This window comes from Theropithecus gelada, chromosome X, assembly GCF_003255815.1.
Source record: "Theropithecus gelada isolate Dixy chromosome X, Tgel_1.0, whole genome shotgun sequence".
In the NCBI taxonomy this organism is placed as follows: domain Eukaryota; kingdom Metazoa; phylum Chordata; class Mammalia; order Primates; family Cercopithecidae; genus Theropithecus; species Theropithecus gelada.
The window spans coordinates 48,014,084-48,026,448 of NC_037689.1; the positions used below are offsets into that span (position 1 = coordinate 48,014,084).

General features: G+C 41.1%; 1 protein-coding gene across 1 annotated transcript; it reads left to right on the plus strand.

Annotated features, from left to right (window-relative positions):
* The first annotated feature begins 732 nt into the window (after positions 1-732).
* On the plus strand, positions 733-3,093 carry MAGEB18 (MAGE family member B18). Its single transcript, XM_025373391.1, has 3 exons — positions 733-854; positions 1,271-2,403; positions 2,532-3,093. Exon 2 carries the CDS (start codon positions 1,333-1,335, stop codon positions 2,365-2,367), a length of 1,035 nt encoding a protein of 344 aa, XP_025229176.1. The 5' UTR covers positions 733-854; positions 1,271-1,332; the 3' UTR covers positions 2,368-2,403; positions 2,532-3,093.
* Positions 3,094-12,365: the final 9,272 nt, after the last annotated feature.

The window sequence follows — 12,365 nt, forward strand, 5'->3', positions numbered from 1 at the left end:
AAGATCCTAGCTACTCCAGATTTTCTCTAAGAAGTTCTTTTCTGGATTCCTTTTAGTGCCTGAATGAAAGATCCTTTGATGCTTTTGTCATCCTCATTTTTCTCCTAATGTACCGTCCTGAAAACAATCTATTTCAATAAATTTGAGAGGGCTTTAAAAATAAAAAAAAAGTGTAATGAAAAATATACCATTCAAAAGAGCAGCAACATTCAAAATATACCTAAAAAGAACATTAACAAAAACATACACACTCTATCAAAGCAAATATAAAAGTTTACTGATAGACTCAGATGGATGCCTAAGTAGAGCAATACAATATATTTATACGTGGTGAACATAATATTGTACAGATGTCAATTATCTTTATTTACAGATTTAGTACCTTATTTGATGGCCTCAAGTCAGCAGAGAAGTGGCCCTGTACCTATAAAAAGTCACGATAAGACACTGAGTGAGGACTGAGGGCGTTACCTACCCAAGAAGAGGGACCCCCACAGACCCCGCCCCTACTGTCAATCTTGGGAGGCCCCAGGCATGGCTGCTAGGCTCACGCTCCACCTTACTTCCTACTCTGAACTCAGGGAAATGATCCTTTTTCTGAGGCTGACTGATTCAGCTTAGCAAAGAGAGAAGTCCCAGTGCCTGCAAAGTCAGTGAAAGAAATATATGTATTTCTTTAAGAACTGCCCCTCTCCCAGAACACAGAACCATTTGCTGTTATGCTGGGAGAGCAAGGTGGGCGTGGCCGGAAGTGTTTCTCTTGACCTATATTCCACGTCATCAAGCTGTTACGGGCGAAGCCTTCGTCTGAAAGATGTGGCCACAGAAATAAATTTCAGGATCAAAGTGTCAAAGTGAGTATCGTTTGTTATGACCTTCTAGACACACTTTTCCCAGAACAGAGGCGGCCTCATAGAGACCCATCCTTCTCTGCTCTGGCCTGCTCCCACCGTCAACTCTGTGTGTCCCAAAGCGCGGCTGTTAGGCCTAATACCCTTACTTCCTGTTGGGAATCTGTGGGATGGGAAGCCATGGTCTAAAGCGAGGCAGCCTCAAGTCAACAGAGGGAGGACTCAAAGGACTAAAGTAAAATTAATATCTTGAGTTAGAACTGATGTGATAAACCCCCACAGAACAGTCCCAGCCTGCTCCTGCCTTATGGGTTCCTAAAGCAATACCTTCAAGAGAACCAGCAGAGGTGGCCATTCTTAGACCAAGGTAGAATCTCCCTACCAAGGCTGTGAACACTATCTTATCCTCCGTCTTCTAGGGTGACCTCTTCATCAACCCAACTGCCTGCACTATTGTCTGTAGTCCCTGACAAGAGTAATTATGCCTCGAGGTCAGAAAAGTAAGCTCCGTGCCCGTGAGAAACGCCACCACGCTCGTTGTGAGAATCAGGATCTGGGTGCTACTCAGGCCACTGTGGCAGAAGGAGAGTCGTCCTCCTCTGCCAATCTTCTCTTTGGTGATAGACCCCAGAATTTGCCTGCTGCTGAGACACTTAGCATCCCTGAGGCGCTTCAGGGAGCCCCATCCACCACCAATACTATTGCACCTGTTTCATGCACCAGTTCAAATGAAGGTGCCAGCAACCAAGACGAGAAAAGTCTAGGTTCCTCAAGGGAAGCTGAGGGCTGGCAAGAAGATCCCTTAAGCAAGAAAGTAGTGTCGCTGGTGCATTTCTTGCTTCAGAAGTATGAAAAGAAAGAGCCAATTACAAAGGGAGATATGATAAAGTTTGTTATCAGAAAGGATAAGGGTCACTTCAATGAGATCCTCAAGAGAGCCTCTGAGTACATAGAGCTGGCATTTGGTGTTGATTTGAAGGAAGTGGATCCCATCAGGCACTACTATGCCTTTTTCAGCAAACTAGACCTCACCTATGATGAAACAACCAGTGATGAAGAAAAAATTCCCAGGACTGGCCTCCTGATGATTGCACTGGGTGTGATCTTCATGAATGGCAACCGTGCCCCAGAAGAGGCAGTTTGGGAAATTATGAATGTGATGGGTGTATATGCTGATAGGAAACACTTCCTCTATGGGGATCCCAGGAAGGTCATGACCAAAGATTTGGTGCAGCTAAAGTACCTGGAGTACCAGCAAGTGCCCGACAGTGATCCTCCACGCTATGAATTCCTGTGGGGTCCAAGAGCTCACGCTGAAACTAGCAAGATGAAAGTCCTGGAGTTTGTAGCCAAGATGCATGATACCGTCCCTAGTGCCTTCCCATCCTGCTATGAAGAAGCTTTGAGGGATGAGGAACAGAGAGCCCAAGCCAGAGTTGCAGCCAGGGCTCATACTGCTGCCATGGCAAATGCACGTTCCAGAACCATGTCTAGCAGCTTCTCCCATGCTAAGTGAAATCTGAGGTTGGTTCTTCACTTTTTGGGCGAAAAGGTCTGTCAACATTCTAATAGTGGAGGGCCATGGTGGGGCTGGAAGAAATAAGTGTATATCATCTTTGCATTCCTATTGTATATTGATAACTAGAGTTTTACTTTTCCTTCTTTTTTTTTTTTCCCTAGGTTACATTTCAAATGTTGAAGTCTGAAGAAGATTGTTTTCTTTGTGGAAGAAAAAAGCAATGAACATTCTAAGTAGTGAATGGCCAGGGTGGGTCTGGAGGGAACACAGCATATATCATGTTGTGTTAATATTCTATAGTAACTTGGAGTTGTATCTTTTTCTTTCTTTTTTTTTTGGTGTTATATTTCAAATGTTGTTTCTTTTAATAGAAGTTTTAGATTACTTCAGAATCGAAATTTATTAATGACTTTGGTTACACATGTATTGCTATTTAAGAGTAGGAGTTTTATTGTTCTGTAAAACAAATTGGGAAACCTTCTTTCATATTTAATGAGCCAGAACAAGGAAACACAGTATTGGAATAGGTATTTCCTTAAAAAATGTGAAATGATTTAGCAGTAAAATTTTGGAGATCAAAACATAGGTGAGAAAAAGTAATACTTTTTAGTTCTTGGTTTTCTTTATCCATTTTATTCTGTTATATAAAGATAAAAGAGTCATACCTGGTTTGGCTTAGCTTACTGAAGAAGGTAGGAAAAAATAAAATGTTTATGAACTAGCATCTATGCTTACTGCCTCATTCATTCCTCCAATATTAATAAAACATCTGATCTTTGAAAGTAATTTTGTTAGAAATGGGAAAACTAGGATACAAAACACCCAGCCCTGCTTAGACTTTTACAATTAATGAACAATAATAATGCATGGAAGATGGTGAAATACTTAAGACCTAAAGTACAAGTAAGAAGAGGGAGTAAGGAGGTAAGGAGTTCGAGAGGGGTTTGGGAAAAGTGCTGGAGTGTATCTGGCTGAAAATGGTAAGGTGCAAATTCTCTGAAGAAAGGCCCTTTTAGACTTTTGGAAACTATGAGTCTCTCAGTGGGATATACTTTTAATTTAAGCTGGGTGGTGAGCTACATGAAGCTGTGGGACTGGAGAGCAGAGGCCAGGCACTCAGATGGTGTGTCTCATTGTTGAAGGACAAAACCCTGGAGTGGAAACCTCCACTTAAGAGTTACCTTGGTGACATCAATAAAGCAGAAGAAAACCTCTTGGAGCAGAAGTGGATAGTGTCCTGTGCTCTTGTTCACATTCAGTTGAACACATAGCATAATCTAGTTATTTTATGTACAGCCTCCCCAGGGAGTTTTTGAGAAATAATGGTGAAACTGCCTTGATGTGGGATGCTGAAAAGCTACTGTGTTGGCTCCTTTGCTCTGAACTGAGAGAGCCAGATCCTAGTATTTAAAAGGACATATTTTTGAGACAGGGTCTGGTTCTTTTTCCCAGGCTGGAGCACAGTGGTGCAATCATGGCTCACTACAGCCTTGACTTTCCAGGCTCAAGCAATCCTCCCACCTTAGCCTGTCAAGTAGCTGGGACGAGAATCACACATCACCCTACCCAGCTAATTTTTTGTATTTTTGTAGAGATAGGGTTTCACCATGTCACCAAGGCTGGTCTTGAACTCCTGACATCAAGTGATCCAACCACCTCAGCCCCCCAAAGTACTGGGAATACAGGTGTGAACCACCACACTCAAAAGGATATTTTAATTATCTTCAGTGTAATTTGGCAAACTCTAAGGGAGAACACATTTAATGATGATGAAATGAATGAAAATAGGGGTGGTTTGGATGGAATGGCACCTGGGGGGGAAGTTGTTGGTCCTTGACACAAATTCTAGGACTTCGTGTTTCATTCAGCTGAGGAAGACTCCCTACATGCAAATTCAGCAACTTATATTCAGATGGGGAAATTTTATTTACTTTTATATGCTAAATACATAATGAGCTAATTTGATATTAATTGTCCTAGAAAGCTGCATATTTTCCTGAATTAGTAAAAAATAAATCTCCCCAGAGGGGAGGGTGATATCATCTGTAGTAAAAATAATTATATAACTACCATTCTTTAAGGACCCAATATTTTCCATAATTCTGCTAAGTGCTTCATATCCATTACATAGATTCCAACAGTGCTACAAGTTAGGGCTTATCAGACATTATTTGCCAAACTTATAATTTTAAGTTTACACGGCTGATAGGTGACAGAGCTGAGACTAGACCACTAGTCTAGTGTGGCCAGAATTATTCTAAGTTCACATTTTTCCACTCCTCCCAATCTGAGACAGATCTTTTGTCTAATTTACTAGTCTTTTCACTACTGCAAAATCTATTACAATGAAAAATAAAGGACTCTGGCCAAAGTACTAGAAGCAGACCTGTATTAGGTTGTTCTCACATTGCTACAAAGAAATATCTGAGACTAGGTAATTTATAAAGAAAATAAGTTTAATTGGCTCATGGTTCTATAGGCTATACAGGAAGCATAGCAGTATGTGCCTCTGGGGAGACCGTGAGAAACTTACAATAATGGTGGAAGGTGAAGGGAAAGTGCGAAAGACCCACATGGCTGGAGCAGGAGGAAGAGAGAGAAGGGGTAGGTGCCACACACTTTTAAACAACCAGATCTCATGAGAACTCAGGGCAGTATGAAGGGGGAAATCTACCCCCATAATCCAATCACCTCTCACCAGACGTCATCTCTAGCCTCAGGGATTACCTTTCACCATGAGATTTGGGTGGGGACACATAGCAAAACCTTATCATTCCATCCCCAACCCCTCTCGAATCTCATGTCCTTCTCACATTGCAAAATCCAATCATCCCTTCCCAACAGTGCCCCAGAGTCTTAACTCATTCCAGCATTAACTCAAAAGTCCAAAGTCTCATCTGAGACAAGGCTAGTACCTTCCACTTACAGGGAGGAAAAAAAAAAAAAAAAAAAAAAGTTACTTCCAAGATACAATGGGAGTAAAAGCATTGGTTAAATACTTCCATTCCAAAAGGGAGAAATCAGCCCAAAGAAGGGGAATACATGCCCCATGCAAGTCAGAAACCTAGCAAGGCAGTCATTAAATCTTAAAGCTCCAAAATAATCTTTTTTTTTTTTTTTTTTGCAACGGAGTTTCACTCTTGTTGCCCAGGCTGGAGTGCAGGCCTTCTGCATTTCAAGCGATTCTCCTTCCTCAGCCTCCAAAATAGCTGGCTTTACAGATGTGTGCCACCATGCCTGGCAAATTTTGTATTTTTGTTTAGTAGAGACAGGGTTTCACCATGTTGGTCAGGCTGGTCTTGAACTCCTGACCTCAAGTGATCCATCTGCCTCAGCCTCCCAAAGTGCTGGGATTACAGGTGTGAGCCCCCGTGCCTGGCCCAAAATAATCTTTTTTGACTCCATATTCCATATCCAAAGCACTCTGATGCTCCCAAGCTCCACCCTTGTGGTTTTGCAGGCTTTAACCCCTCTGGTTGCTCTCATGGGCTGGCACTGAGTGCCTGCAGCTTTTCCAGGTGCATAGTCCAAGCTTCCAGTGGATCTAACATCGTAGAGTCTGGAGGACGATGGCCCTCTTCTCATAACTACACTAGACAGTGCCTCAGTGGGGATTTTGTATGGGGGCTCCAACCCCACATTTCCCAACACTGCCTTAGTAGAGGCTCTCCATGAGGGCTTGGGCCCTGCAGCAGGCTTCTGTCTGGACAACCAGGTGTTTCCATACATCCTCTGAAATCTAGATAGAGGCTCCCAAGCCTCAAGTCTTGCACTCTGTGTAACCATAGGCTTAACATCATGTGGAAGCTGCCAAGGCTAACAACTTGCACCCTCTGAAGCAGCAGCCTGAGTTGTACCTGGGCCCCTTTGAGCCACAGCTGGTGTTGGAGTGGTCAGGATGCAGGCAGCAGTATCCTGAGGCTGCACAGAAAAGCAAGAGCGGGTGGGGAGGGCTGGGCATAGCCCACAAAACCAACCATTCCTTTCTCCTAGACCACTGGGCCTGTGATGGTAGGGGCTGCTGTGGAAGTCTCCACAATGCCTTCAAGGCCTTTTTCCCAGGGTCTTGGCTATTAGCACTTGGCTCCTTTTCACTTATGCAAATTTCTGCAGCCTGCTTGAATTCCTCCCCTGAAAATAGGCATTTGTTTTCTACCACATGGCCACGCTGCAAATTTTCCAAACTTTTATGCTCTGCTTCCCCTTTGAATATAAAGTTCCAGTTTTACATCACTTATTTGATCACATATATGAGCATATATTGTTAGAGGCAGCCAGCTCACATCTTGACTGCTTTGCTGCTTAGAAATTTCTTCTACCAGGTAACCTAAATCATCACTCTCAAGTTCAAAGTTCCACAGATCCCTAGGGCAGGGGCACAGTGCCACCAGGTTCTTTGCTAACACATAAGTGACCTTTGCTCCGGTTCCCAGTACGTTTATTTCCATCTGAGACCTCCTGAACCTGAACTTCATTGTCCATATCACTATCAGCATTTTGGTCACAACCATTTCACAAGTCACGAGGAAGTCCCAAATTTTTCCTCATCTTCCTGGCTTCGGAGTCCTCCACAACCTTCCAAACTCTTCCCATTACCCAGTTCCAAAGCTGCTTCCACATTTTCAGTTATCTTTACAGCAGTCCCCCACTCCTCGATACCTTGGGCAGCCCTTCTTTTCTTTATAAATTATCCAGTCTCAGATATTTCTTTATAGCAAAGCCACTATCACATTGTTCTAAAGAAATACCTGAGACTGGGTAATTTATAAAGAAAAGAGGTTTAATTGGCTCACAGTTCTGTAGGCTGGACAGGATGCTTCTGCTTCTGGGGAGGCCTCAGGAAACTTGCAATCATGGCAGAAGGTGAGGGGGAAGCAGGCACATCTTACATGGCCGAAGCAGGAGGAAGAGAGAATGGAGAAGTACTACACACTTTTAAACAACAAGATCTCATGAAAACTCAGGGCAGTACCAAGGGGGAAATCTGCCCCCATAATTCAATCACCTTGCACAATGCCCCACCTCCAGCCCTGGGGATTGCATTTCAACATGAGATTTGTGGGAGGACATAGATCCAAACCATAACAAGGCCTAAAGAAGGAAGGTAAAGATGAGAATAAAGCATACATTTGGGATTATTTGTGGGATTCATTTTCTGAGGCTCCTGCTGTCCCAAGCCCAAGGTTTCCTTGAGAGTAGATTCTGCCCAAGTGCTGGGACATGAGTCCTGATTCAGCACTTTCTTACATTACAGCACCTTTCCCCTAAGTATTCCCCAGTGTGCCTTCATGTACAAAATGGCACCTTGTCTTCTACCGAGCTCTTCACTGCCTTCTCTGAAGACTGCACCCCTGTTTTCTGTGATATGGACAGACCAGAATCACTTGCCTGCCTCTAGACTTAGAGCATTCTGCTCTCTGCAGATGCCCCTTGGAGGCCCCATCCTTCTCAGTGGAACCTCTGACAGTGATGTTTTGATATCTGATTACCACAAACTCCCCTTCCACCCCACATCTTTAAGTAGTCTTAAAGTGTATTTCAAATGAACCAATTGTTAGAGTCTGGTTCTGATTTTTCACAGACCATGTACTGGTTCTTGGGATGTAACTGAAGTGTGAGAGAAGGCTTTTTTAAATAACCCAGATTTTCAGCAGGATTTTTAAAGGGTGTGCTATTTGAGACCAGCCCCTGAACAAATGCACTGATGGGTGAGCCTACCTAGATGGTCAAAAACAAAACTACCCTCATAAGTTGGAGGTGAGGAAAGGCCAAGGAAATTACTGTGAAGCAAACATCGACTGAGGCCAAATTCCTCAGTCCTTCCCCGATCAGAGTCTGTCTAAGAAGAAAAAATGGCTTTTTGGCAGACATGCTGTGTTTGAACAGCAAAGACAAAAATAATTCACCATTGTTGTGCTGCCTCTTGTATCAGTACTTGTCCCAGAGGAAAATCCTGATTTTCCCTTGTGCCAAATGGCACTTGTAAGTGTCCTGCATGTTCAGTCATGTCGAGGTTTGCAGAATTCATGTCAAGATTGTTACCATGCAGAAATAGAAAGGTGCATATTCTTATCCTATTGACACTCAGTGCCGTGAGATCAGTGCAGAAAGGTGCTACTGAATGAAAAAGGAGAATTCTCCATGCTGAGATTTTACAGCGTCCTTTTGAAAATGAAATGTGATCCTGTATTTGAAAGCAACTGTCATGTAGGAGGCTGACAGAAATTGTTGAAGAATTGCAAATTTGCCTCCTTAGAAACTCCACCAAGAAATGAAGAGGGTTGTTTTCATAACAAATTCTAATGATTATTCCTTTACCAAGCACTTATTATGTAACAGTTAATGAGAGAGACTGCAAGTGCTCATCCACATGGTGTCTTACTCTCCTTTCTGAACTCATGGGAAGACTACATTACCCAGTTCACCTGTAGTTAGGAAGGATTATGTGACTTCCCTTGCCCCTGAAACAAGCTATCAAGAGCTCATGCTGAGATGTAAAGCAACATGTTGGAGGCAGCCTGTATCTCTGGATCACCTGTTAGCGGAAACCTCTGCCTACTTACATCAGATTTTATGTGTATGAGATGTGAACTTTTGTTGTTTTAAGCCATTCAGTTGCAGGTTTTGTATGTTGTATCAGCTAGAAGTTACTTTATATAAGTAATGCACAACTACTATTTTTGTGGTTAGTTGTATTAAAATATTTTCATTACAAAGGTAATAGTACATACATTCTTGTTACCAAAAATTCTATTGGTATGGAAATCACAATCTCCCCCTTTCCTCAAAATTCAGCCCCTCTCTGGAGGTAACCATAATTAATCTGGTATGTATCACTTTAAAGCTGATACTAGGCTTTTTTACATATAGGTATGCTATAAAAATATATTGAATTTTTAATATACATAGGTAACAATGTCCATATTCTTCTGCCTCTTGACCTGATGATTTAATGAGTGCAAGATATTTCCATGACAGTGCATTTAGACCCACCTTACTTTTAAACTATTCTCTAGAATTATGTTTGTACAATAATTAATTGTTTCCTGATGGACATATGAATTGTTTACCATTTGTTGCTATGATTAATGAAACTAAAATGAACATTTTTGAACATGAAATCTTGAGGAAAATGTGCCCACCTTCTCATAAGAAAGACATAGAGAAGTGCAAATTGGATTAAAGTGGGAAAGGTGTGAAGACTGAAATGTTTTACAAATGTTGTACTGCTAAAGTTCTGTTTCCAAAATGCTATACTGCAGTCCCTAGTCTCTTAATGTATATGAGTGCCTTATATTCTCAGAGACATTTACTTTTATCATTCTTTTACACTTTATTCAATCTTTGTGGTGAAAAATATTGTCTCATTGTTATTTGAAGCACATGGAACAAGTCTTCGGCCTTGAATTGAAAGAAGTCAACCCTATAGTCATTCTTCTTATGCTTTTATTAGGAAGCTGGATTTCCCCCAATGAGAGAAGTCTGAGTGGTGATAAGTGGTTATCTAAGACCAGTCAGTTTCCTAATGACTCTCCTGGGTGTGACCTTCTTGAAGGGCAACTGTCACACTGAAGAGAAAATCTGGAAATTCCTGAATACAATGAAGGTGCAGGATAGAAGCTAACGCTTCATCTACGGACAGCCAGAAAGCTCATTACCAGAAATTTGGTACAGGAAAAGTACCTGGAATACTGGCACGTGTCCAATAATTATCCTTCACTCTATGAGTTCCTGCAGGGTGAAAGAGCCCATGCTGAAACCAGAAAGATTAAAGTCCTGGAAGTTTTGACCAAGATCAATGATACAATCTGTAGTATCTTCCCAAATGTGTATGAAGAGTCTTCAAGAGATGAGAGAGAGCAGGAGTGAGACTGGCACTCCTATCTATGAACAGTGCATGTTCTGGGGCTACTGTCCCACTGCTTCTCCCATCTGTAATGAATAAATCTGAGTTAGTTTCTCCATTTTGTGGTTGAAGAAAGCAGTCAACAGTCTAAGTAGTGAGGGACTGGTATTGGACTGGAGGAAACACAGTATGTAACATTTTGTCTTCCTGTTTTATGTGGCAACATAGAGTTTACCTTTCTTTCTTTCTCTTTCTTTCTTCTTCCTTTCTTTCTTTCCTTTCCTTTCCTTCTTTTTCTTACTTTCATTCTTTTATAGTCTCTATCTTTCTAGTTCATTTCTAAATGTTGCTCATTTTAACAGAAAATGTGAATAGCCTTACGAGTATATGAATCACCACTTCAATTATTCAATACATTTGTTGCCGTGTATCAGGTTTAAGAGTAGAAGTTTTCTATTTTATAAAACAAATGTGGAAATTTTCCATCTCATTTTATCATTTGGAACAGGATAACAGAGCATCAAGTAGGTGTTTCTTTGGAAATATGAAATAACTCAGTTGTAAAGTTTTGAGGCTCAAAAAATGGAGATCAAGTGAAATGTGTACAGATGTTATCCTATGCCTATCCCACCACTGTGCACTGGATGTGTTAGGACTGATGACTAGTCTCTTTCATTTCACAGGTTCACAAATAGAGATTTATTGTCCCCAGCTGGTGTGCTTAATGAACTACTCTCCACACAGCCTCGTCATGTGCAGTTAGACCTGATTTAGATGATGAGACTTGAATTTTGAGCTGATGTTGTAATTGAGTCAGATTCTGGGGGACCTTGGAGGAAGTTAAATGTATTTTGAATAAGGTAGAAACATTAAACATTGGGACCTAGAGAATGGACTGTGGCTGACAGAGTCTCATGGGTATCCCATGAGCTCCACCTCTTGACAATCATGCCTTTGTGTGTGACTATCCTTGAACATTAGTAGGCCTGTGACTTGCTTCTATATAATCAGTCATTGTAAAGATGATGAAATGACATCCTCATGATTATATTATATGTGTTGAGGAAACAGTTAGAAACAAAATATCCTGCTAATGCAAAAATACCTCTCCACAAAATATATGGCAAATAAAAAACAATTCAGACTTAGTAAGAAGAGACTTTTCTCAAAAATAATTATTGCAAGAGAGACTTTTGAAATAGGTGGAAACCACTGCAATAGGAAGAACACTGTGACTATAAGATATGCAAGTATCTCAAGAGTTAGGCAAAGTTTTTCTTTTATAGAGAGAAATAAACAAAGCTAGAAAGAACCAGGTATGTGAGGAAGTGGGATGAAAGGCTGTTGTGACTTGATAGTTGATTAGAGAATTTTTACCCTGAGGCCAATCTATCCTCAAGAGGGGTTACATACCGGCTTAGTCGAGAGTGGGCCAAAGTTCATGAGCGTGGAGGAAAAAGAAAATCCTAACCAAAGTTTGGCCAACAAGTATTTTGTTTCGATTGATTAGTAGAAACAAGCAGTTTATTTGTCATGTACAAGGAAAAGAAAGGGAATATTGAGGATCTTTGTCTGGGCTTGTCATTGGTAAACCAGAGAGGCTTCCATGAGTCTTGTCTAAGTCACGTGGTGAAGAGTGGTTCTTTCCAATAAACCTTTTTCTGCTAAAAAACAAAGTTGGGGGTTCAAGGGGGGGAAAGAAAGTTTCTTAACCTGCACTGTTTCCCAAGATCACAGGGCTTAGGTAAACGTCAACATTATCATATAAGAAAGAAAAATAAGTTTTATTGAATAATCATTAAACTGGAATGTGATGCACATCATAGGCAATCCACTAAAGATATAGCAAAGACAGGAAGCAATCTCCACCTTTTATGTAGTCAAGCCGATACAACCTGTTAAATACATATTCTTCATATAAAAGATAATTAGTCCTCAGGGAAGAGAACTTGATGGCACCATTTGTCATGCAGAGTCCTTTCTAAATTCACTTAATAATTAAGGTGGCCTTCTGTGTTGGCTAATTGTTTTCATCAAAAGGGAAAACAATCCTGAGCTGTAAAACTGGCAAGTGGCTTATTTAGCTTATAAAAGAAAATATTTTATATTTATAGTTTCTCTGAAGTAAATGCTCTAAGAAAAAAGGGTG